Source organism: Felis catus, chromosome A2 (assembly GCF_018350175.1).
Source record: "Felis catus isolate Fca126 chromosome A2, F.catus_Fca126_mat1.0, whole genome shotgun sequence".
Classification (NCBI taxonomy): Eukaryota; Metazoa; Chordata; class Mammalia; order Carnivora; family Felidae; genus Felis; species Felis catus.
Window position 1 is genome coordinate 99,142,940 of NC_058369.1, and position 26,046 is coordinate 99,168,985.

Sequence of the window (26,046 nt, forward strand, 5' to 3'; positions counted from 1 at the left end):
CTGTTACAGTTTTAAACAATACATCCCATACAACCTTCTTATTTGAGGTTAAGTTTAAAGTATCTCTTCTTATGGCACAATTCTAAACGTGTGCCTTGCCCGCTTTGCAAATGCCTCCAGCTCACACAATGAGAAAGAAAATCTTTCCACCACACGGCGTATCACCATCTCTTTTCAAGTGGGAGGACTGCACGCCCACACAGCAGATTTTCTGTGTGTTGTGGTGTTTGTGCAGCGAAGAGCTGCACTTCTCAAGGGTTACTTGTGTGTGAGCGCCCTCAGGCCTCTAGCCTGGGAGACTTCAGCCAGATTCCCAGCCAAGTGGAGGTCAGGAAGGACCCCGCCCTGACGCTTCTTTTCTGTAAATGTTTCTCTGTGGTTCTCCACAGCCTCCTGGAATGTATTCCCTTCAGTCTCCCTCGGAACCATTTGTGTTTCATTATTTGCAGATGGAAAAAAAAAAGGCAAATTGACAAACAAGGAAGGGTCTTTTTATTTAATATGCATTTGGTCGTCTGCTTGATTCTGAAATGTGTGCTCGGGCTCTGAATAAGTCTGATGGTAGAGCAAAATGATCTTTCTTACTGTTTCCTGACTTTTTTTTCCTCTCCTTTCATTTTCCTCTCGTCCTTCTTTCCTCTCTCTCTTTTTTTTTTTTTTTTTTTTTTTTTTTTTTTTTTTTTGCGTTTTAGCTCTTTTAAGGCCAGTTTGGCCCCAGATTGCCTGCTTACCTTCTTTTCCTTTTGATGGCATCTTTTTGTCCTTCCGACTCTCAGATTTGTTCTGAATCGCTGTTAATGCATTTATCACTTCTGACATAAGGTGGTAGATTTTTTTTAGCTTGTATTTTCCTCCCCTTTGCAACTCCCTTCTTTCACTAATGGTGGAGAGTGACAACTAGTGATTACAGGAATCCTGAAAATGCCACTGGGAAGTCAGCAACAAGAGGTGCTTCATCAAGATGAAGACGTGCATTCAAGCCCAGAGCCCCAGATCCGCCCCCCCCCACTCCTTTTATCCCCACTTTACTAGTAAAACCAAAGCAACCTCTTTCTACTTCCTGACCTGGAGGTTCTAACGGAAAACCTCAGCAAACCCAAGGGTATGCATGGCCCCACTCAGTGCGTTTATGCTCCCCTCCCCCTTGCAGTCTCTTCTGAAGTGAATGCTGTGTTATTTCTGTATCAGGCAAAAAAAAAAACCTCTTTGTGTAAATGGAGATATAAAATTTGTAGGTGCCACATAATAAGCGTAAAATAAAACCCCAAATGTTTCAATGTATTTCCACTTTATGAGCTTGTTCCCTCACTCTCGTTCTTCCTCTGTCCTTTTTTTACTCATCATGTTGACCTTTATCAACACACTTGCTAAGGTGTGTGGCTGAGTTCAGAGTGGAGCTCAGGAAATGACTGATCACATCAGACCTTCAGTGTCTGCTTATCCAACAGAGTTTGGCTTAAGGCCAGACTGAAAAGCTACTTGGTCTCCATGGAACAGTATTGTACTGTTCAGACAGGCTGATGGCCTTCATCAAGCACAGTAATGAATTACAATGCTAGGTCCGTATCTTAATGAGTTCATGCATTCATTCATCAAATAAATATTCATTCACCTACTCTGTGCCTAGCTGCTCTAGTTCTGAGGATATTACAGAGGACAAAACAGACAAGTATCCATCCATACACACCCACATATTAGAGTATATTTTCATAATCTCTTAGGCAATAGCATTTTTTACAAGTAACTCTAACATCTTTTAGGAATAAAACCACCAAGGGTGCCTGGGTGGCTCGGTCGGTTAAGCATCCGACATTGGCTCAGGTTATGATCTTGCGGTTCGTGAGTTTGAGCCCCACATCGGGCTGTCTACTGTCAGCATAGAGCCCACTTCAGATCCTCTGTCCCCCTCTCTCTCTGGCCCTCCCCTGCTCTCTCTCTCTTTCTCAAAAATGAATAAACTTAAAAAAAAATAAGATCACCAAAGTTTTAATGACTGTAAATACCTTGTTCACTATTATACATTCTTTTTTTAAAGAAACCGATGCTGCAAAATCAAAGCAAAATACTTTGTCTCTTTTCGTATGAGTAGGACAGCCTTTTGCAGGACATATTTTACTTTCTCTTCCCCCATTCTCTTGGCTCTTTCGGGGGAAAAAGAAAAAAGAAAGAAAGAAAGAAAGAAAGAAAGAAAGAAAGAAAGAAAGAAAGAAAGAAAGAAAGAAAGAAAGAAAGAGAAAGGAAAAGGAAAGGAAAGGAAAGGAAAAAAGAAACATGTTTGGGTTTTCACCACCTGGTTATGGTTAGTTCTTTATTTTAAAATCACTTTCAAAACAGATCAGACATTACACTGTTAAAAACAATTTTCACTGTCGGTATTGAATATCATACTGCGCTTGTAGTAATAACTGATAGATATCTAGAACAATCTTCAATAGGACTGAGACTATAAAGAACTGTCAATCACGGAGTTTAACTTTAAACACAGATGATTTGAATTCATGTTAGCAGCGCGAGGAAGCCAAGAAGATGGAACAGGGCTGGTTGGAGAAAAGATGATAGGATTACCTCTGCAGTTTGCCTTCCTTGCTGGTCGAATGAGTCACTAAATCAAGGCAAAGTTTATGAAAAGCCTGTGGCTGGGGTCTCCAACTCTTCGTCCCTGCTGAGATTTTCCTATTATAAATCTGCTGTCAGAAATAAGTGCTTTCCTTGTGACTTAATTCTGTGCAGGCACAAACACCTTGGTTCAACACGTTGGCCAGGCAGCCTTGACTGTCTTGAGAACAGGGGAGACCTCATTAACATGAGCCGTTATGCAGAAAAGGGGTTCACATACTTTCTGTCATCATCCACTGCTCTGGCAACAGCCCTGTGGATGCTGAAAGAAACCATGAACTCCAAGGTGGTAATAAGGCCAGAACATTGAGGGGTGGGGAGGATGCAGCAGATAAGGAAGGAGAGAGAGATAGGGTCTGTGGGTTCAAATCTAGAAAGAGGCAATTCCACTCTTTAATGTTTTCCATGCCAACTCTTTTAAAAAAAATTGGTTATTTAAAAGTATTTCTGTTGCTATCACTGTTAGGCAGACTTGCACTGTCCAGTATAGGAGCCACTAGCCACACTATGGCTATGTAAATTTTGAAATAATTAAAATCTAATAAAATTTTGAATCCAGTTCCTCAGTTTGTACTAACCTCATTTCAAGTACCCAATAACCACACGTGGCTCAGGACTCCTATATCAGACAGCACAGATAGAAAATTCCAACGTCACAGAAAGGTCCATTGGACAGTGCTGGCATAAATAGTGTTTGTAGAATATCTCTTGCTTTTTAGCCACTCGACACCTTTACGTTGACCAGGCATTTAAAATGTCTAGGCACTAAGGGCTGAATGCTAAAATTTAAACATACTTCCATTTTTTGGAGTACCTGGGTGGCTCAGTCAGTTAAGCGTTCGACTTCAGCTCAGGTCATGATCTCACGGTTCGTTTATTCAAGCACTGTGTCCAGCTCTGTGCTGACAGCTCGGAGCCTGGAACCTGCTTCCGATTCCATGTCTCCCTCTCTCTCCCTCCCCTTCCCCATTCTTTCTCTCTCTCTCTCTCAAAAATAAATAAACGTTAAAAAAATGTTAAACATTTTCCATTTTGGATATTCTGACTTTGTATCTGTTGTTTTCCTGTTAAAGATACATGGATGGTTACTTTCTTTACTCTGGCTTTTAAATGTCTTTGAATATCATATATGTCACATGAATATCATATGTGTAACATGTGCTCCACAGAGGGTCCAGTCCACAGACTGTTTAACTCATAATGAAGTAGGTAAAGAAAGTGAGAGTAAGCATTTATTTTTTTTCTTTTATTTTTATGTATTTATTTATTTATTTTTAATATATGAAATTTATTGTCAAATTGGTTTCCATTCAACACCCAGTGCTCATCCCAAAAGATGCCCTCTTCAGTGCCAATCACCTACCCTGCCCTCCCTCCCACCCCCCATCAACCCTCAGTTTGTTCTCAGTTTTTAAGAGTCTCTTATGCTTTGGCTCTCTCCCACTCTAATGAGAGTAAGCATTTAGACATTTAGGGATTCAGCATTACAGTGACTTCCAGTCATTCATGTAGATTGTATTTTACAAAAAGGTCAGTCTGTGACAGAGTAGAAATTTTTTAAAAAGAAAGAAACTGGTCCAGCACTTTGCTTAAGAAGCAAAGATGTATGAAAATTCTCACCTTCAGAAACACATGATTCAGTTCACAGAAAAATTTCAGATAGAATCAGCTTATGTGAAAGGAATAAAAGCTCAATTCAGGGTAAAAAATATATTAAATGTGTCATTATTTGGCATGAATGTGAACTTAATCTACAGTAGTTTTCTCATTCCCTCTTGAATGCGTATTAAGGATGTTAATGCAAGGTGCGCTTTTCTATAAACCTAGCTCCACTTGTATGTAACATTCCTTATCTCTGGGAGCTTTGAGGGGAGGAAGGGGGAAGTGGTGCCTGATATCGAGAGTCATGTGCTTGCTTAGTATGTCTGGCCAAGTTGGGAAGATTTATGCTTTAGCTAATAAAGGTCGCTACTATTTGAAAAGTATTACAGTATTTGACTTGAAAAATATGTTACTGTATCTCAGCACAAAGGAGAAGTTACTCTGTGACACTCAGGTCACCCAGCACAAAGACAAGAATCTTCTTAGAATATACATGTTGAGTTGCTGAGTAAATACGTGGTATTAAGTGCTTAAATGCTATTTTCTTTGACTGAACTCTGAGTTTTCCAAGGGAAGGAACTGTATTTAGCCCCCTTTATCTCCCTCAACTTGCACAGTGGAAACTCAGTAAGGCTCCTCATTTGATCGGTTTTTCGAACTACATGATGCTATTAAAGTAAACACATTTAATAATCAAGTTAGCCATTCAGTTCATTCAATATGGTGCCAAATCACTACATCAATATTTGCTTCATCTGGTTGTTCTGCAGTCCTGGATATATGGAGTTTAAAGTCCAGCTAGATCAATGACTTGTGTAACCAGAAAACCCTTATTCTGAGTTACTGCTGTTCCTTAGCTTAAAATAATAATATTTTAATAATATATTATGTGTTAGAGGTAATATGAGGAACAGATGATTATAAATATTTTACTATGAAATGAGGCTAAAATACTCATTACATGGAATATTACCACTAGAAATTAGCCGGTATTCATTGGAACTTTTTGTAAAACTTCCAAGTGTCAGAGGATGTTGGGAGTTGTTGTTTGGAATTTCAAAACCAAAACCTTGTACTTGGAAGGTGGATCTCAGGGCAATCTGCTTCCCTCACCCCATTTCTATTTCTTTGCATCACATAACTGACCCTAAAGTCAACTTTCCTTCCCAAATAAATGCACTGTTCAAGCTGTTTACCTTCTGTTGCTGCTTACTCATCACCTCAAGATTTCTGAATTATTCATTCTCCAGAAGCAACCACTCTCTGGGTCTTGTCTGGGAATTCCTGACTCGAGCCTACTGATCTGAGGAAGGAGGATGCCAAGGCCTGCAAGCATGCAGGTTTTATCTCCCCCAATAACTCACATGAACTGGATGTGTCAAGATGGGGGAAATGACTCCTACAGCCTGAATCCAGCATCTGGAGACAGCACTCAGGAGGAGGAAACTCATTTGGAGCAACAGTATATTCTGCTGACCATGGGATTTATAGGAGAAGACATGGACAGAAGGAGGCTCTGAAAGGAGTGAAGGTCTCCATCCTTAAGCACAAAGAGCTCATCATTCTGGCCTTGGTCTTAAAGCCACATTTGCACCCACAGGAAATACCACCCCTCATGAGAGCTTCCACTGAAAGGAAGAATATAGGCTGAGAGTTCCCTGGGTCATCACAGTTTCAGATGTGTATCTTTGGAGAGCATGTGGATCTGAAAAACCATAAACAAGGATTTCTCTACCTCACCATTTTTAGCATTAGAGGCTGCTTAAGTCCTTTGTGGGGGGCTTTTCTGTGCATTTTAGAATGTTTAACAGCATCACTGCCCTCTACCCACTAGATTCCAGTAGCAACCACCCCCAGATGTGACAACCAAAAACATCTCCAGACATTACCAAATGTCCCCTGGTGGGGGACAGGGGGTGCAAGATCACCCCGGGTTGAGAACCACTATCATATGGAGACTCTCATAGGATTCCAGATGTGCTGTTATTTCTCAGAAAGATCTGATAACTTTAATTTTAGGAGTCTCTGAAAATGATTAAGGAATGTATACTTCATACTGTAACCAAAAAATATGTATACCACCACTTGTTTGAGACACTCAGTTGAGTTCTAATTAAAGCAATCAAAACTCTTTTTTCTAGACATGAATTTTCTGAGCCAATCAAAGGGCAATTCTTACCACGTACAGCATCTGAAGATAAATAATATTTAAACTATACCAGTAAGAATTGACATTGCCTCTGTCCCAAGTCATAAATAACTTGTCTGTTAATACACAGAAATATTTATTAAGCATCTACTACATGGCAGGCATTTGACCAAGTTTTGACAATGAGAGACACATAAAACATTACTGCTCTTTAATTGTTTAGAACATAGGGGAGACAGACAGACAATCATCAGTTACAAATGATAAATGACTAGGCTGCTCCCCACAGAGGAGAAGCAGTTGAGTCAAATGGGGATCAGGAAAAGTGATCCAGAGGAGATGAAACTGAAGCCATAAGGCTATGTTTTGAAGGATGAATAGGAGTTAATTGAAAGGAGAAGCAGGTAAGAATGTTCCAGGGAGACAGAAATGCGTATGAAGGCTCAGAGGGATAAAGTAGCACAATATGGAGAACTGCAAGAGATCCCAAATGCCCCAAGGGATCCTCAGGGCAGGGTATAATATGAAGTGGATGGGTCAGAGCCGGATCTTGCAGGGCTTTGGGTGCTGAGCCTGAAGCCGTGATGGAAATGCACCGGCAGAATTCTAACAGGTACAAGACAGGGCCTTTTGGCAGCTCCTTTCAGCAACAGTGTAGGGGATAAATGGAAGGGCTCAGACCAGAAACAGAGAGTCCAGTAAGGAGGGAGCAGCAGTAATTCAGGAGGAGATTGATAGGGACATAAAACAAGTCCAAGGCAGTAGGTTAAAGAGGAAGGAGAAGACCAAATTTTAGCAATTAAGATCCAATCTATCAATTGATGGAATCTAGGGACTTGACATAGAAGGGGCATTTCTAATGGATACCAGAGTTCTGTCTCAGCTGGCTCATTGACTGGTTCTTAATCTCAAATATAAGAGAATCTAGGAAGATGAGTTTGGGGGAAAGAACAATGAGACAGAGTGGTTAAAACCCTGAGTTCTGAAATCAAATTTGACCTACATTTATATTCCCAGTTCTGTCATCTGCCAACTGCATGAACTAATGTGGCAAGAGAAGTTAGGTGAGCCTTGGTTTCCTTACTTGCTCAATGGGGCTGGTACCTACTTGGTAGGTTTTTGTAAGGATTAAGTGCGATAACCATTAGGAAGAATTCTGCCTAGCACTTAAGTGCTCAATAAATACTAGGTATAATGTGAAGAATTCCCCTCTGGCGTTACACAAGGCAGCATCGCTGAGCCCAGGCAGCCCGACTTCAGAGCTTGTACTCAGAACCATTTTAACACACTGCCTCCTGTGAGCAAGTGCTTGTCGGCTAAATGACTGGAAGGTAGCCTGGACTAGGGGAGTGGTTTGTCATAAGGATGACCAGCTAGGCAAGCGGTAAATCACAGAAGATTTTCTATGCCAGGTTAGGGAGTTTGACCTTAATCATATGTGAAGAATGAAGAAATCTGGGATTTTAAGCAAGGAGATGACAGTCACAAATTTCATTTTAGAATAATCACGTCAACAACATTGTGGAAAGGCTGCACTAACACCACACGAAGTGGTTGGAGGAAAAGGCCCACCAGCTTCCCTTGTTCTTGTCCCCCAAAGTGTATAGAAAACTCTGTTTGCCAACTTGCTTTGCTTGCTTCCAAGTGAAGGGGAAGGAAAACAGTAAGGGAAACTTGAGGTGTTCTGAGTATGTTAGCACAAAATATTCTGTCTCAGTTGGCCCCCAGAAGCTGCGGATAATGTGGATCCAGAAGGTTTCACTTTGCCTTAAAAGACCAATATTTGACACTATACAAAACAGGGAAGAAAGTGCCTTTGCAGATGGATAGGAGAGCAGCCAAGCCTGTGGGACCCCAGCAGGCTCCGACCCAGGTACAAAACCTTGCATCGTCTAGACCTGTTTGAGTGATTTGCTCTCATTAGCCTGTCCAAAAGAGAATCTTCAAATTTTAATGGTGCATAGCTGTGCTTGCAAACTTCCCTCTTCCAAGTATGGGCTCTATGAAGGTTTGATGGCCTGCAGTGGTTTGGGTGGAAGTCACAAGGGTGTTTTAATGACTTTGTATGGTTTAATGACTTCATTTAGAAAGAAAAATTTGGATTAGAGAGGGGTGGTAAGTAAATGCAATAGTAGCCATCTTGACAGGTGAAGCTTGATGAGAGTGTCAGATAATCCGCTTCAGAGGTGCATTTCTGCTTCAAATCTAATTGGAATTGGGGCTCTTCTTTCTCCCTGTGATAATCTTGCTGCTACAGAATGAGGGGTGGGGAGAGCTGTGGGGACAGAGTTGGCAGATTTGAGTTGCAGTCCAAGCTCTGAATAGCTAGCTATGGGAACTTGGGCAGAGCCTTGAACTCCATGGATGGCCATAGCTCATCCACTAAGTGAGAAGACTGGTTCATCAGGAAAGAGGAGGAAGAGGAAGTGGAGGAGGAAGAGGAAGAGGAAGGTGAAAGGAAAGAGGAGGAAAAGAAGGAGAAAATAAGAATGGTAATTTCCATTTACCTAGTTTTCTACTTTTCAGAGCACCATACTATGAGGTTCATACACTTACTCCTTAAATCTCCCAACAGTGCCTCCCTAACTCTTTATGGATCTTTTCAAGTGTATGTTTGTTTGTTTTTTTTATGATTCTGCATTTATGTGAAAGCTATAGGAACAATATGAAATGGCAGAAAATGATGACAAAGCCTCCCTGTATAATAGGAGGTGATACTTCAAAGCCCTGAGACTTCCTCAACTGAAGCCAGGGGCAGGAATGAAGGTTGGCATGTGTGGTAGAAAAAAAATATGTTTCAATAGAGCACCATGATTAAGTCATGGTGGTCATGTTTATTTCTTTCTCCTTTGTTGGCCCACCTAAAGATTGCATTACAGCTAGGGCTGAAGCGGTAGCCTGTTCAGTATACTGCTACTAGGTAATGGTGATTTTAAATCTAGTGATTTCCCTGCTCTCACTGCTCCATCAAAACCCAAAGCCTTAGCCTAGCTTTCAAGCTGTCGCATAGCTTCCTGCCTTACCACCATTCTTGTCTCTTGCTCCCTTATCACACAACTTTCTTCCCTCCCCCTGGAATATGTGCTCATTCTCTCCTGACTTGACACCTTCCTTCGTCACATACCCAGAATGATTCAGCACAAAAGTAAGGAGTCCCTTTATGGCCCAAGCGCTGGGCTCGGAGCTAAGAGTACAGAGAAAAGTCAATTCTGAATTTAATGTTTATGTGCCTTTAAAGAGGGAAATATTGGGTGGAATGGAAACCCAGAACATCTCACCTAAATGATATAGATGCTACCACTCTTCCCTTCCCCCTGCCCATCTTACTCTTACCTGTTCTCTGAAGCCAAGCTCATGTCTGCAGGAAGCCCCAGCTCTACCTGAACGTTTGTCTAATGAGCCACAGCTGACACACTCTTTCTCGTCTCGACAGGACTTAGACTCTGTCTCACACATTTGAATCTTTGTTTTGTATTTTGTTTCTGATGTGTGAGGCACTTTACACTCTTTATCCCCAAATCCTACCACAACCCAATAATAGCTGTCTCTGTGGATCTTTCCAGCCTTTTGTTTCTATGATGAGTCCTAACTGGAATGCCTTTCTCCTCTTTTCTCTTGCATAATCTTCTTCCAACCTTGCACATTTTTGTGGCCATGTGGACCATTGGACATCAAGAAGCTATAATTATTATTACAATTACCCAACCTTAATAAATAACACCTTGTAGCCCTTTAACCACTGATAAAGCATCTCTATATCCATTATTTCATTGTTTTACACAAGAGCTTTGTTATGTAATTAGCATAGATATTAATTAGCATCCCTGGTTTACGGATGAGAAAATAAATCTTACAGGAGCCTAGAAACCAATCTTTTACTCATCATATAACAAACGATCATGAATAAGATCATGTTCTCCCTATACTATCTCTGGAGAAGAAACGTATACAGAATTTACCTACTTCAAAACGTCTGATGGGAAAATCATCCTCCTGGGTCATGGCACTACTAAGTACCTAGGATTCCTTAACCCTCTTTGGCATTAGTGGAAGCCATGTGGATTTAAAGTGCTGTTTCTCGACAGAGCTGAGTGGATCAAATAGCAAATGTGTATTTACTTACCCTGGTATTTATCCTGATATTAATACATCTTTCTATTGTCATGCATTTGCAATGCTCTTTCCTCTTCTTGGAATGATACTCTGCATTCCTATCTCTACATCCCTATCTAGATGCCACCAGTCCTCAAGATCTGACTAAAATTAAAGTCCATAAAAAATCTGTTTCCCTTTCTTCTCTCTCTGTCTGTACTCTCCCTGCCACAAGTTAACTTGACCCCTATTGAATTCCCATAGCACTTCTCCAGGCATTCTCTCCTCTGATGGAGATATTTTCATGCAGTTGTCATTCCTCTGCTCAAATGCCAAACTTTTTTGAGTTCAAGCATCTCTCTAGATTCATTTCGGTGGCCCACATGAGATGTAGTCAAGGCTTTGCATATAGCAGGTTCTCAAGAACATTGTCCAGTTATAATGAATAGAAGAATTACTGTTTAAAAGGGCAATTTCAGGGGCGCCTGGGTGGCTCAGTCGGTTGAGCGTCCGACTTCAGCTCAGATCACGATCTCGCGGTCCGTGAGTTCGAGCCCCGTGTCAGGCTCTGGGCTGATGGCTCAGAGCCTGGAGCCTGCTTCCAATTCTGTGTCTCCGTCTCTCTCTGCCCCTCCCCCATTCATGCTCTGTCTCTCTCTGCCTCAAAAATAAATAAATGTTAAAAAAATTTTTTTTAAAAAAGGGCAATTTCATTTGGGTGAGGACATTCTGCATGAAACTGAAATAACTGAGAACAGGCAAAGACTGCATGCTCTAACCACTTGACTATGTTTCCATTACAGATAGGACAGTAGTGACCATTATTTGTGTTGTCACAGCATCATTTTTACATTCAAATTGAGACTTCGAAGTGAAGTCTCTCCTAGCACCACCAAAGTTGTTCTACTCAGAAGGGTGTTCAATAGAAAGTTATGGAGTCTCTGGTGAAGGACTGCTCCATTGATTCTCTGGAGATTCAGATTCTTGTGACCAATGTGGTGTTTCAACAGCTTGAAAAATGAAGGAAAGAACCATGTCTGTCTAGACTGACCAGAAAGTAAAAACAAGGGGCACTTTGAAATCTGTGAATCTGACCACAACTGAGAGTTGTACTTAGTCCAAGTAACTGGAAAATCCGTTTCTTGGATTAGACAAATGCTTCCCTTAAGACTCTCAAACTGCCAGCTTTCTTCTTTTATAATTAATAGAAAATTATTGCACTGACAGACAAGGGACTTCATATTTGAGCCAATGGGAAAACTTGACATTGAAACCAGGGGAAATAATTTAGCCCCAAATAGAGTTGTTAATGCCAGGATAAAAGCAAACAAGTGTGCTAATGATCTTCCCTTAGAATTGGACTGTGATGAATTTTGATGTATTTCCAGATGGAAAATGTATCAGTTCTCTCTGGGCTGGGGACTGGACACCAGAATGAGAAAATGCTGAAATGACAGTCAGTAAAAAGTACTCATGATCTCATTTCCATTTTCTAGAGAATAAGAATGCTGAAGGGATAGTTAATTCCCATTTCAAGGAACAAGATCTGTAGGGTCATGGACATCCATGACAAGGTGGTAGTGGGGTAGGAGGGGTCCTGATTTCCATAACAGGGACTTCAATCACCCTGCTGCCTTCAGGAATTACATGCTTATTTCAAGATGCAGCACTGTCTTGCTGGTCTTTGTGTGTTCAGTCATCTTACCATCCAACAAATATTTATTGACACCTACCACATACCCAGCTGTTTTCTGGGTGCTTTGGATACAGCAGAGAAGAGTCACAGTCACTGATATTGTAGAATTCCCATTCCAGTGGTGGGAGACAGACAGTAAATACATATATAAATAAACGTACAAAACCAGTGCTATGAAATGAAAAAAAAAATCAGAGTAAGGGGAAAACAAGTGCCGTGTGCCAGGGCAGAGTGGGGAGAGGCATGTCACTATATTATATAGGTCGCGTAGGGAAGACCTCACAGATGATGTGACATTTGAACAGGGACTCTAAAAATGTCATGAGAAAGACAAGTGAATATTTGAATGAAGAATATTCCTGGCAGAGGGAAGAGGAAATGCAAAAGCCAGGAGACATGGAAGTTCCTGGCAGGATCAAGAAAAGCCTAGGAAGCTAGCTCGGTTGAAGCAGGTCAGCAAGGGAAGAACGTAACCCATGCAGTTTGAGCTGGAGGAGGGCGTGTCCCGTAGGCATGGTCTTGTACTGGAGAAAACAAGACTGTCCGAGTGGACCTCCCTGCAGTAAATAGAAACACTTCTCAACCTACACATGGATTGTGATGCAGCCTACTTGCAGTGCTAAAGCCACACAGAAACTGGAATAGGCAAGGAAAGGGAAGCTGGGCTCTGTTGGACAGAACATGGGGGCAGCTTTGTTTTTCAACTGTGCTCCTAAACTGCTTTGCCACCTCATGAACTTTACTCTCCACTGGCCATGCTTCTTCTCTCCTCCGAAACCATTGAGGTATCTCCATCCTTCAGAGCCTAGTTCAAGCAACCAGGAGACATTGTGGACACAGTGCTGAAACAGAAAGGAATTTGGAGCCTCAAAGTCTTGGGTTCAAAATCTGCCTCTATAATTTAGTAGCCGATTGAGTTTCAGCACCTTATGTAACTTCTTTGAATCTCAGTTTCCTCATCAATAATATAAAATGTTCTTTACATATATTAAGCAATTCAAAAATCGTCATTTTCCAAGGAGGGCAATTCTGTATTTAACAGCTGAGGAAACTGAGGCACAAGGAGTTGAGTCAGTAGCCAAAAGTTGCTACTAAATGGTAGGAGGAGTTGAAGCTGAGTGGCATGGCATGGAACTCTTGCATTTAACTCTGTGCTACCTTGCAGGATAGTTTGCATGCTCCAGGAGATCATGTAGTGAAAATACAGAATACAAAATTGGGTACTCAACAATGATTCATTATTGACCTTTTGAACTTTCTTTGGTTATAAGGAACAGAGAAACCAACACAGAATCACTTAAGCCCAAAGGAATTTTGTTGGCTCTTACGAACAAAAATCTAGGCCCTAAATTCTAGGCACATGATGGCTTCAGCTACTGTTCAATTTAAGCGTCAAACTGTTACTTACTACTGTCCGTCTTTTGGCCCTGTTTTATTTACTGGTTCTTGCTCACGCTCCATATGTCAGATGAAGGACAGCTTCAGTGCCACATTAGTGTAACACCAGTCCAGTGGAGGAGAGGAATCCACCTCCTGATGGTTAGAGTGAGCATGTATCCTAGTTTAGCTAGAATAGTCATGCAGTCCAATATAAGAGAGGTATCCACTTCCCTCTTGCAGGGAGTGACCACATGTCCCAGTTTACCCAGGCAGTCCTCCTTCACGAAATCTGCCAGCCCTGCTTAAATATTCATTGCTCTGAATTCCTTCCAGAAGTATCCCAAATGGGACACTAGATGATATGGTCATTCTACTGGTGGTGCAAAGTAAAATACTGAGATTAAGTCTCATTGGTCGTTGCCTCAGATGCAAAATTATCCCCTAAATCTTAAGTAGGATTTATTTAGCTGGAATTGGGAAGAGACGGATGCACCAAAGAGGAATAAAGGGACTATTATTCCAAGAAGTGGGATGGTAGATTCTGGGTGGTCAAAGCCACAAATGTCCATTACAGTTCCCTTTTCCACCTTTATACTGTTTGGTAGGCTTTAGCAGTAAATTGAGAGAGTTTGGGAGCTGGGGAAACATGGGTCTGAATCTTGGCTCTTTTGCTTCCTATAACTCTGTGACCTGAGGCAGATCATCTTTCTGTTCTTAGCCCCAATTTTCTCATATATAGAGAGAACTCACTGTGTCTGCCTCAGTGAGTCCTTATGAGGATTAAACAGGCTAATGGACATAAAAAATTTACCACAAAGCTTGACGCATATGATCTGATAAATTAATAGCTATCATTTTTCCATGAGGCCTAGAACAGATCTGAGCGTGCATTAGGTGACGAGTAAGTATCTAATGACAGTGACCATGACAAGAAACAAAGTCAAGGACCATGAACTTCGCAAGGAGTGTACAGAGTCTCTGGATAAGTTTTGACATTTGTTGCTGTCAGTGATGACAAGACCTCATGATCAAGGAAAAGAACCTTAGAATTTGAAATCGAATGAGGAGATTTGGGATCCAGCTAAATTGATGAGAAACCCCTCAGAAAATCTACTACTGGAACTACTGGAGAAGTGAGATTACTAACATTTAAAACAGTAAAAAATACTTAACAATCATCCTGGGATAAATAAATATGAGTAATTAATGCATCCTACTCCCAAGAAATGGAGACTCTCAGTTGGAGAAGTAAACTCATGAAAGTACAGGGGTATTCTACTTAAAATAAATACGTAGTAGATAAAGTGGAGAATGATAAATGCTGTCATCTTAAACATAATAATTCTTTAGATGAAAAAAAAAGTAGTTAAAAGAGACCCAGATGAAGTGCTTTGAAGCCTTAAATGAAGAAGAAATCCCTCCAAATGAGGGAGAATGGGAGAGATTTGGGAACTGGGGGTCATTTGAATCGGATCTTGAAGTACAGCTGGATTTTACATGTGGGCAAGATGTGAAGGCATTTGAGGGCTTGAGCACTCCAGGCAAAATCCTGCCCTTGAGCTTTTGTTTCCTCTACTTGGAATGCTTTCCCCAGGTATCCACAAGGCTTGATCCCTCAGTTCCTTGGGTTTTTTTTCAAATGGGATCTCTCGGCAAGGACCTCTCGAGCTACCTGTGTAAAAATTGTGATGCCTACCACTTCTGCCTCCTTTCCCTGCTTTGCTTTTTCTCTTCAGCACTTGAAACTCCCCAACCTACCACATACTTGACTTGCTTATCTTCTCCGTTATCTACTAGAATGCACGCTCCACGGAAGCAGGAAGTTTTGTTCACTGCTGTGTCTCCAGCACCTGGAATAGTGCCTGACACATTATTAGGCTCATATTTTGTAAAAGGAAGGGAAGGAGAGAGTCTAACTGAGGGAGAAGCATGAACCAAAGGGTATATGGAATGTGGAAGTTTGTGCAGCAGCCATAGTGTCAGTAGAGGAAATTCAGGCAGGAAGCACATGCTGGGGCCAGGCCACAGAAGACTTGAAGATGTGGCCAAGAATCCAGCTTTTGTTCTGCATGTGATGGGACCCATCACAGCTTTCACAAGGACATTTATGTGAACAGAGTTCTGTTTAATAGGGTTAATCCGACAATGCTGTTTGTAGCACGGCTAGGCATGGAGAAAGAGATAAGAGGTAAGAGATACCAAGAGATAGAACTAACAAGATTTGATCCTATGAATAAAAAGAATACCAGAGGACATGCAACAGTGGATGATCTACATGCGCCATGATTGATGTGATTGTTCTGACATTAATAGAGTTGACAATTCTTAGAGATGAAAGGTAGCACTTTCTTGTTATGAACAATTTATTTACAGTCAACATAATGTTTCTAAAAGGCTTCTACTTATTTTCCTCTGTTTTTACCAGTTAACATAACACAATAACCATTTGAGCACCTGGAGACCTTGAGCTTCACCCTCCTCTGGGACATATCTACACTTGCTGTTGAAAGTAAATATGATGGCATCTCTTTCCCTGGGAGCCCAGTTTTCATTTCACAAACAGCACTCCCACTAGGAGCAAGTACATATTTGCACATTTGGAAAAATGGTAGAGGAAACAAGGAATAGGGTATAGGATTATCCAAATTCAAAAGTAGGCAGCAAAAGAGACTTAAGTCTGAACAGGAGAAACTAGAGCTTCTTCCTTTCCAAGCAGCCAAGAACTACATTTACAAGTGTTTTGAATTATTGCCCAGATTGTGTGTGTGTGTGTGTGTGTGTGTGTGTGTGTGTGTGTGTAGACATCTATACAAATAAGACTGTTAAGGATAGACACAGAGTCTATGCTCTATGTAACTCCAGGAAGCCCTATTCACATATTCACATAGAGCACGATAGGAATGCTGCTTTCTGTAATTGTGCAATGAATGGTTCTGCCTCCAAGAATGTAAAATAGCGGACTGATTTGAGGGTTGGGCTCTGCTCTTTCAAAATCTTTCTTCTTCCCAAGTCCTGTGAAAGTTGTAGTTTGCCTTTGGAGATTAATTTATTTGGGTTGTCATTCTCTAATCCATTGGTGTGAGTTAGTTCATCCAACTGCTCTCCTCTGTGGTTGCAGACTCCATGCCTTCCTGAGAAAGCTTGAGAGACAGGGGGCCTGAAATATATACAAGACTAAAGAGGGGTAGGATGGAGGGTGGTTACTGACAACAAACTTGGCCTATTTCATACACATGGAGTCAAGAACTATTATGCTTTGAGCAACATTGGAGAATTAAATTGGGGTCAAACGGGGATGAGCCTTAAATGCTGAGCTAATTTAAGCAATAGGGAGCCATTAAAGGTTTTTAAGCAGGAAAATTTGTGGAAATACAGATCAATCAAGCCTTCCCATACCCAAACATCAAGTGCTAAAGTTATCCATGAACTCCTGCCTGGACATCTCTGAGAAGAGCATTGTTCTCTTCCTGGTCTCCGCCCTTCCATGAGAGCTGGCTAACCTGTGTCAGCTTAATTCAACACATATTTACCACACACGTATTATATATCAGCACAGTTACAAGTTTCAGAAACAGCTGCTAAAAAGTACTATTCTCTGGCTTCCTTTCTCGTTTTGAACATATTCTTTCATTTCCTCCCATTTGCAATGCCTTGGGTGTCATTCCACCAGGAAGTACACTTTCCAAGTACTGTCATGTTAGAGCCTTAGGAGAGAACTGATGTGGCCTAGAGTGTTAACAGGAGCGCTCTGTATGATGAGAAATGTATGTTTTCTTTACTCTGGCCAGATTTTTCTAGACCAGAAAGTGAAGGTTTTTTAAATATTACCATGTAGTATATTTAACAAAGTGCTTACTGAAAATCCCACAAAATATGTCTTTCCTGCATATTTTTAAAGCACAGAGGCGCTCACCTTGGTTTGTGTAAGCATTCAGTGGTGCACGTTATACTTTATTTTGGCTGCCGTGATACATATCGGGAGGGTGGCTCTCTTTGGACTCCTGGCAAAGTTGGCTAACTGTACACAAAGTTGGTCCAAGGATAGGGTGACTTGAATGAGTTCTGTACGAGAGCCCTCACTGTCTGTTGTATAAACATATGTCTAAATTCAGTCCAATTCATCATGCCCATTGGCAACTGAACCATCTTAGGTCAAGTTCTCATCGTCTGTTGCTTGGACTACAGCTATAGTTTACCTTCTCACTGTCTCCCTTATTCCAGGTTTTCCCAATTTCCTCCACCCTCCATCTTGCCTCCATATTCTTAAACAAAATCAGACTTTCTCTCTTGTGTTTTTAAAAGCCTCTGGTTCTCTGTAAGAAAGGTTGGGAAGAATAGTTTTCATCAAGAGTCAAGCCACCTCTTAAATATATTAGAATGTGCGTAAAGGGCTGACTGGCAAGGAGATAAGTGAGGTTTCAAAAGCCATATTTGGCATTACCAGTGCCTTGAATTCCCTTTGAAATTTTAACTAATATGGACTACATGAGATTTGTGTTTATTAAAAGGGGGATACTCATCTCTAGAAAGAAGTCCAAACTTGCTCTGTCATGCAAGGTCCTATATGATGTGATTCATAACTATCTTTCCAGATCAAGTACCTGTCTTGATTTTGTTAGTCTCAGTACTTGACATTGATGATACTAACAAGAGTAGGTCTTTGGGGACTTTTCATCTGGTTGTGGAGATAGATGAATAACCTTAATTTTAAGTGGTCTGAGATGTGTTGTCATAGAGATATATACAAGGTACAAGGTGGGGTGGTGGAACAATGAAAGGGGTCAACAAATCTTGTTGGGAGGAAGTGTTAAAGCTCTGGAATTGTATCACCAAAGGCTAGTTATAATTAACTCCTGGATATTGAAGGGAAGACCAACACAGACACAAAAAAATTACATGCAGTGCTTTTGAGGCATGAACCTACTGGGACATCGGGTGGTTGTGCATTGTTCAGAATGGAAGATGAGGTGGAAAAGACAAGGAGTTATGGGATTTTACCCTAACATTTTTAGGGAGTTGTAGAGTTTTGGTTTTGTTGTTTGTTTTTGGTTTGGTGGAATTTTGTCATTGTTGTTGTTTTGGTGTATAAAGTATACATAGATGTGTTTTTTAAATAATAAAAAATAAATAAAACTAGTAGAAATACAGAACAAAACTGGTAGTGAGGAATTGACAGGACTTAGAGACCCCTTCTTACAGGTCCCGGTGCCCAAGAGAAATTGAAGGGTGATATATATTTTGGTGTCCAACTGTGAAGCCATGTGAATGATGGTACCACAGGGCAGGAAAGAGAATGTAATCAAAGGAGCAGGTCTCGGGAGAAGGCAGGAGTTCTGATTTGAACATGTCAAATGTGAAATGCCTGTGGTACATTCATGTTGGAATGTGTAATACAGAATCTGGAGTCTGGAAAGGTTTCAGTTTGTGGGTGATGATGGAAGACATGGGTGTAAGTATTATCCAGAGTGGACTTGATATGAGAAAAGATGAAACAAAGCACAGACCTGCAAAGAATACCTTCCTTAGAGTGAATTATGCTTTAAATTGAAAAATAAATCCTAATTTTTCTATTTTTCTTTGTTTTTCTTTTTTTTTAATTTTTAATGTTTGTTTATTTTTGAGAGAGAGAGAGAGACAGAGTGCAAGTGGGGAAGGGGCAGGAAGAGAGAGAGAGAGAGAGAGAGAGAGAGAGGGAGGGAGGCAGACACAGAATCCGAAGCAGGCTCCAGGCTGCTTTTCTATTGAAAAATTTTAAATATGTTTTTAAAACAGTTATCCTCTGAAATATTTATACATAGAATTATATATTAAGTGGCTAGGGCATTTGTTCTTAGGTTGAAAGCAATATATCTTTTAAAACAAATGTGCCTTGTATCTCCAAATCTGTTCACTGATAGTAGTATACCAATAAGCTTGATTTAGACTTGACTCTGTGTCCTTGCCATCCCTTTTATCTTTGGGAAGCTAGTTTCTCTTCATTTCTAAGCCACAAATTATTTTATCAATTCCAGCATTCACAATTTTTCATGTTAGAATTCATGATGTGTTATAGCTTAATTAGCAGTAATCTGTTTTCTAAGCGGTACATAAAGTAATTGTGCATCTAGAGTCATTAGCCTGTTGGATTCATAGTCATGTGATATTGTGTTGTGCCTTCCCCTTTGGTAACAGCAAGATGCCCTTTGGAATCGAGAAGGGTAGAGTGAAATGACCCATTCTGCTCCCTGCAGCCTTCCTCCACCTGACCAGACTCAACGGTCTTACATGGAGGGGCCAGAGCCCCCTCATGAAAAGCCAGAAGCTGGGCAGGAAGGTGAGGGCTGGGCACTCAGACCCTCTTATCCTGGGGTTTTGCAGTCCCTGAGAGAGCAGAGGAAAGTGAGAACCCATTGACCTTGTAAAAACAAGCCCTTCTCTTCACAGAGGGCCGCCCTGTGTTGCTCAGGGTTCTGGTTGCAAGCGGCAGGCACTAAGTCCAGTGGGATTTATTGGAAGGAAATCTGGTGTTGACATCACCCCTGGTGAGATTTATTGGAAGGAAATCTGGTGCTCACAGGATCAACAGGAGGCAGAAGGAACAGGCTTAAAAAGGAGCAGAGACCAAGGGAACCCAGACTGTGGACCTCTGGAACAATCTGGCCAGGATGTCGGGTGTTGCTGCTACTACGGCATGCTGCCAAAAATTAATCCTTACTATTCCCTTGGTTTTGCCTCCTGGCTGCAAAGACAAAGGCCCAGTTAGGAACACCCAGTCTGACTATCGCTTGGATCCTGCCTCTGTTCTGGTCAGTAGGAGCTGGGGAGCAGGAAGATGTCTCCCCTTGGGCTTCAGGAGAAGAAAGCAGGGACTCAGCATGTTACCAATATACCAGTACTACAAGAGGGATACCCCCGGGCAGAAAGGAGTTTTCACACTGTATTGCCAAACAGTGACAGACATTCCCCGGCACTCCCCTTCCAAAGTCTCAACTCTGAGGCCATCAGAGCAGATCAACAATTAAAGGACCGCAGCACGTTTAGATGGACAACCTTGACTTCACTCTGAAACACAGGTGGGTAGAGCAGACAACCCTTCCAGAGCTCACACAGAGGGTCAGGCCTTGTGCTAAGTGTGTTATGTGTGGTTGCCACTGAACATGCAAGTGTTCGTTCTTAGACCTTTAGGATATCTTCAGGAGAAGGACAGTGGTTACCAAAGATCTCCCCAACTTTAAAGGAATGCATGCAGCGACCGGGGACAGCAGAATTTGGGTGCTAAATAAAATAAAGTGCCTAAAAGATGCCATTGTTTGAAATTAGCCCCTTGGGCTGACAGGTAATTAACTTCTGCCTACACTAGTTTAATTTCTTGTGTGGACCTGGTACAGGAAACCATACATGGGTGGTAATTTTTTTCCCCTCCAATCTCAGAGGAAATGTAACCGGGTATGAACTAGTGGCACAACTCATATATCAGTGGTCTGTAGCGGGTCTACATAAATCCTTTTCTTTAAAGTTATTTAACTGTTTTGAAAATGGTTTCAACAGAAGTAATTCCAATTGCACCAGAAAGGAAACCAGAGTCTTAAAGAAAAATACACTCTCTTTGCTGAGCAAGGCAAACATATCAGTATGCAGAGAACGAACCAGTCTCTTGTGTTTTATTTCCTTAACAAATCCGCTGAAACACTTGCTTTGTGTCTTTAAAAGGCTGAAAGACAAAGAATTCTGTGGCCACTAAAAAATTAATGCCTGCAACTGGTTTTTAACCACTTTAAAAGGTCAGATATTATTTTTTTTATTTGTTTTTCTATTATTCACAGTATTTCATTGTAGGGCTTTGCATGTATTATAAACACTGTAAGTATTTGGTTTTCTTACATTCATCAAAAACGTTCTCTGGGGAAGGATTTTCTATTTAAATAATTAGATAACCTGTGATTTTCCTGCATACTTTGTGTATAAACCTACACATTGCTATCACAAACCTAGCCCTTTTTAGAGCCAAGCCCTTATAGAACACTTTCCGTCACAATGTTGCATTTTGACTCTTCCAGGAACTAATGTTGAAAATAAAGACCTTTATAGCTGTGAAAGATGAGAATTTGATACTATTTTTTAAATGTTTATTTACTTATTTTTGAGAGAGAGAAAGTGTATGAATGGGGGAGGAGCAGAGACAGAGAGAGAGAGAGAGAGAGAGAGAGAGAGAGAATCTCAAGCAGGCTCCATGCTGTCAGCACAGAGCTGGAATCAAGAGTTCTTTGCTTAACTGAGCCACTCAGGTGCCCCAAGAATTTGATACAGTGTGATACTAAGCCCAGTCATTTGGGGAAACCAACTTCATTTTAAGAATTAGAAGATGGGAATGTACAAACAGATGGCTCTAATGAAAGCACAGCTATTTTCTATAGTCAACGGAACTGATAATAAATTAATTTAAACCGTGACCCATTAAACCCCTGGGTCCACAGAATAAGATGGAAGAATCTGTTGTTACTGGTCTTCTCCAAGATCTTCACACGGCTCACTCCCTTGACTCTTTGAACTTTTTGCTCAAATGTCACCTCAGTGTGGCCTTTTCTGATGACTCTATTTTAAATTTCAACTCTTCCTCCCCTTACCAGCATGCCCAATCTCCCTTTCTGGCTTTCTATTTCCCCCACAACATTTATCAGATATAATATATATTTTGTTTATTTGTTTGTTGTTTTTCTCCCCTACCTCAAATGAAGCTCCATGAGCACAGGGATTTTTTCGTCTGTCTTATTCCTTCTCATATTCCCAGCACCTGGTACATAGTAAGTGCTCAATAAATGTTTGGTTGATATGCAAGCTAATGCAACATTTGTTTGGAGGTTTCTGTGTACAGGTATCCCCAACTCTCTTGGTTTAAAAAGAAAGTTCAGATCAATTATTTAATTTGGTTATTCTTACAACAACACTGGATTTTAGGAAAGGATTATTATCCCAATTCAGCAGATGAAGAAACAGGGCCTCCAAAGTTTCTATGAATTATGTAAAATCAAGGGGCTGGCAAGATGTAGACTCCAGGCTCAGACCCAGATCAATTACTTCCTTTGATGTGCTGATCCCTGCCCAACTTGTGAATCTGTTCAGCCAGAGGAACTAATGCTTTGTGGTAGGCATTGACAGCCTGGTCTCAGGGCAGTGGATTCCAACATGAGAATGTGAATAGAATGTGGATGCAGCATCTGTATCCTTAATAAATAAGACAGCCCATCATATATAGCTGTCCAGGATGTGAAACCTAACTTCTCCTCAGCTGAGCCTTGTGTGTACTTGCCTCTTAGAAGCAGAAGAGCGATTCTTATGGAGGCCACGCCATATCCACCTCGAAGAGCCTCTCCAAGCCTGTCCTTACACTGCAACTGAGCTTCTACTTTAGGCCTTTCCGCAAGGCCGTTCTATTTCACATCATGCTCTGACAAAGGAGGCAGTATGCCTGATGGCTACAGATCGTAGATCTGAAAACAGGAAGAACTAGACAAAACTTGAAAATTTGATGTGGTTGTGAGTTTCTTTGGGGGAGATTAATCTATCTCTTCATCTATTAGACTGATGGTACCAAGTTCTGGTAAATAAAGTAGATTTTACATCCTTGCCTTAGGTGTTATTATGGTATATGTCCTGTATCTCTTCCACTACCTTGTAGGGTCATAGAAAGCAGGGCACTCTACTGGCTGTATTAGTTTGCTCAGGCTGCTATTACAAAGTACTACAATTCTGGGTGGTTTAAGCAGTAGAAATGGAATGTCTCAGTTTTGGAGGCCAGGTGATTCTGAGATCAAGGTGTTGACATGGTTGGTTCCTTCTGACGGCTGTGAGGAAAAATCTGTTCTGTGCCTTGTCCCTAGTTTCTGGTTGTGTGCTAACAATCTTTGGCATTCTTTAGCTGGTAGAAACATCACCCCAGTCTTTTTCAGCTTCCCCTGGCATTCTCCCTATGTGTGCCCATGTCTAAATTTCTCCTTTTTATAATATTGGATTAGGTGCCCACCTACTCCAGTCTGATCTCATCTTAACTAAATATATCTGCAATGATCCTATTTTCAAATAAAGTCACATTCTGAGATCCTAAGCGTTAGAACCTCAACATACAAATATTTGGTTGGGGGGAGGGCAAAACAGGACTCAATTCATAATACATGCCCTATCAGTTTTGTATTTGTTGTATTTACTTGCATTTGGTAAGTGTCAGGGCATTGCTGCTAAATCCAGTAAGTTTAAAGAAATGTCTCTACTCTTCAATACAGAGAGCAAACAGGGTTGCTGGAGGGGGAGGAGGATGGGGGTATGAGTCAAATGTGTGACGGGCATTAAGGAGGGCACTTGTTGGGATGGACACGGGGTGTTATATGTAAGTGATGAATCACTGGGTTCTACTTCTGCAACCAAGACTACACTGTATGTTAACTAACTTGAATTTAAATAAATTTTTTAATACTTTAAAAAAAGTAATAAATGTCTCTAGAAGGTTCAGAAATAGAGCCACTTGCTAGCAGACTAGTGGACTTTTGAAGATTGCCTCTCCATCCCAGGTTTACCAGAAGAGGAGGCTAGTACCTCCTAAGGTTTTGTGTCAGGTCTTTGGATCAGGATACATGATGCGCAGGTTCATGACTTTTCAAGCAGGTTGTTAATGGGTAGATAGCAGTAATATCTTTATATATGGATAAGGACTTAAATGTGCTGCTTATAACTTAACACTTTAAGGGTTTGTCTAAAAATCAGAGTAACTCGGTGTTCTTTTCAAAATTCCAAGTGCAACTCTTTACCTCTTAGGTATGTATTAGAAATAATGTACTGATGATAAATGTGTTACTAATAAATGACCATTTTCCTTAAAAGTGTTCTACGTTCTTTCTGATATGTTTATAGTGTGGTTATAAAGTAATGAGGTTGGTTCCACAGTATATACATATGCACTTAGAGTATTGTATTTCAATGAAAATTTACATTAAAAATTTTTTAATATCTAAATTGCAATGCTACACTTTATATGTTCAAATTTTTAAAGTTGATATTTCTTCCCCAGATCACTTGCTTAATGTAGTCAGACTTTTAGAGTTGCTTTTCAGGCTACAGATATTTATTTGGGCATTTAGGTATGCATTTATAATGCATTCCCTAAGTGGTTGGGGCTGAAATTTTTAGTTGATGTAAATCTCAGGATTTATTATGATGGAAATGAGACTATCCATAGAGCTTGAGATCTTACAGAAAGTCTGTAAATATTTGATGGATGAATGAATATATGAATGAATGTAGGGGCAGGGGAGGAAGTGAAGTCATTTCTTTTAAATTCCATCTGAACCAATGAAATAAATAACCTACAGTGAATATTATACTTAAGAGAGAAGACAATATATTTTTTAAACTGTGAAAGCAAGTTTTAATTTTTTGTATTATTTTATTTCTCTACACTGGATTTTCTTGTGACACCTTGACTCCCCCCTACATCTTCTACTTTGTGGCTGATGATTTCAAGCGCTCTATAATGAAAGGGGCCTCTAAGAAAGGCAGGTTGAGAGCAGACAGAACGAGCACACATTTGCATAGGGCAGGAAGGGCACTATAACATCTGGCAGTGGTAGCAGACTGGGTCCATTTGTTGGTGCTCATTAAATTCACATTAATGCATGAGCTGCTCTGAATGTGTAAATGCGATTTCAGGTTGGTTGCTTTCTCCCAGGCCAATGGCAGTGACTTTTGGGACTCTACCCCCTGGTTGTTTACTTGCCAATGGCATTTGACCTGGGGTCAGACCTGTATTTAACCCTTTCCTGTAGGTCAAAAACAAATTAATTTGGTGAGAATTAAATTGGAAATGAGTCGTCTGTACAGCAGGTGTTCCCTGTGGAGAATGTGCCCCAGGTGGAAACATTTTGAGATCTGTTCCTGGGTCATCTCTGAAGAAGCTTCAGAGGTCAGAGAGGCAATTCCAAGACATCCCATGTGGTGAGGGCCTGGAGATGGATGTTAGCAGGTGCCGACTCGGGTGGTTTTCTCAGCAGCTTGGGGGACTTTCAAAGAGGCCCCTTTTGGAGATAATTTATTCATATATTCATGAACATATATCTTGGGCATTCATTGAGGACTGATTTACTTAGAAGTTGCCCTAAATGATTGGAACTTTACCCTTTGGCCCTACCTCCCACCATCAACCAAAGGCTTTGATTTGAAGGAAAGAAAATAATGCATTTTTCTCTTTCTTTCTTGTAGAGGATGAGGAAGATGAGGAAATGGTAGAACCTAAAGTTGGCCATGATTCAGAACTGGAAAACCAAGACCAAAAACAGGAGGTGAAAGAAGGTATGGTATGGGAGGTAAATTCGTCATCAATTTATTGTTATTGTTGTTTTTTTTACCAACTTAGGGGCTATCCTGGTAAGTAAAAATTAAACACATACTCCCTATGTGGAAGGTTTTCAGCACATTACATTTAGCACCATAAACTGTAGTCCCCAAAGCAAGAGTCATCTATTTTTTGACTGATAGAAGTAAATAA

General features: G+C 40.8%; 1 protein-coding gene across 4 annotated transcripts in view; it reads left to right on the forward strand.

Moving 5' to 3' along the window:
- The window catches only part of DYNC1I1 (dynein cytoplasmic 1 intermediate chain 1), a 313,957-nt gene that overhangs the window by 161,064 nt on the left and 126,847 nt on the right, over positions 1 to 26,046 (forward strand). For all 4 annotated transcript variants that reach the window (XM_023250368.2, XM_045052401.1, XM_045052400.1 and 1 more), the window contains one exon: positions 25,761 to 25,850. In XM_023250368.2, the coding sequence (XP_023106136.1) occupies positions 25,761 to 25,850 (90 nt within the window). The remainder of the gene's footprint in view (positions 1 to 25,760; positions 25,851 to 26,046) is intronic.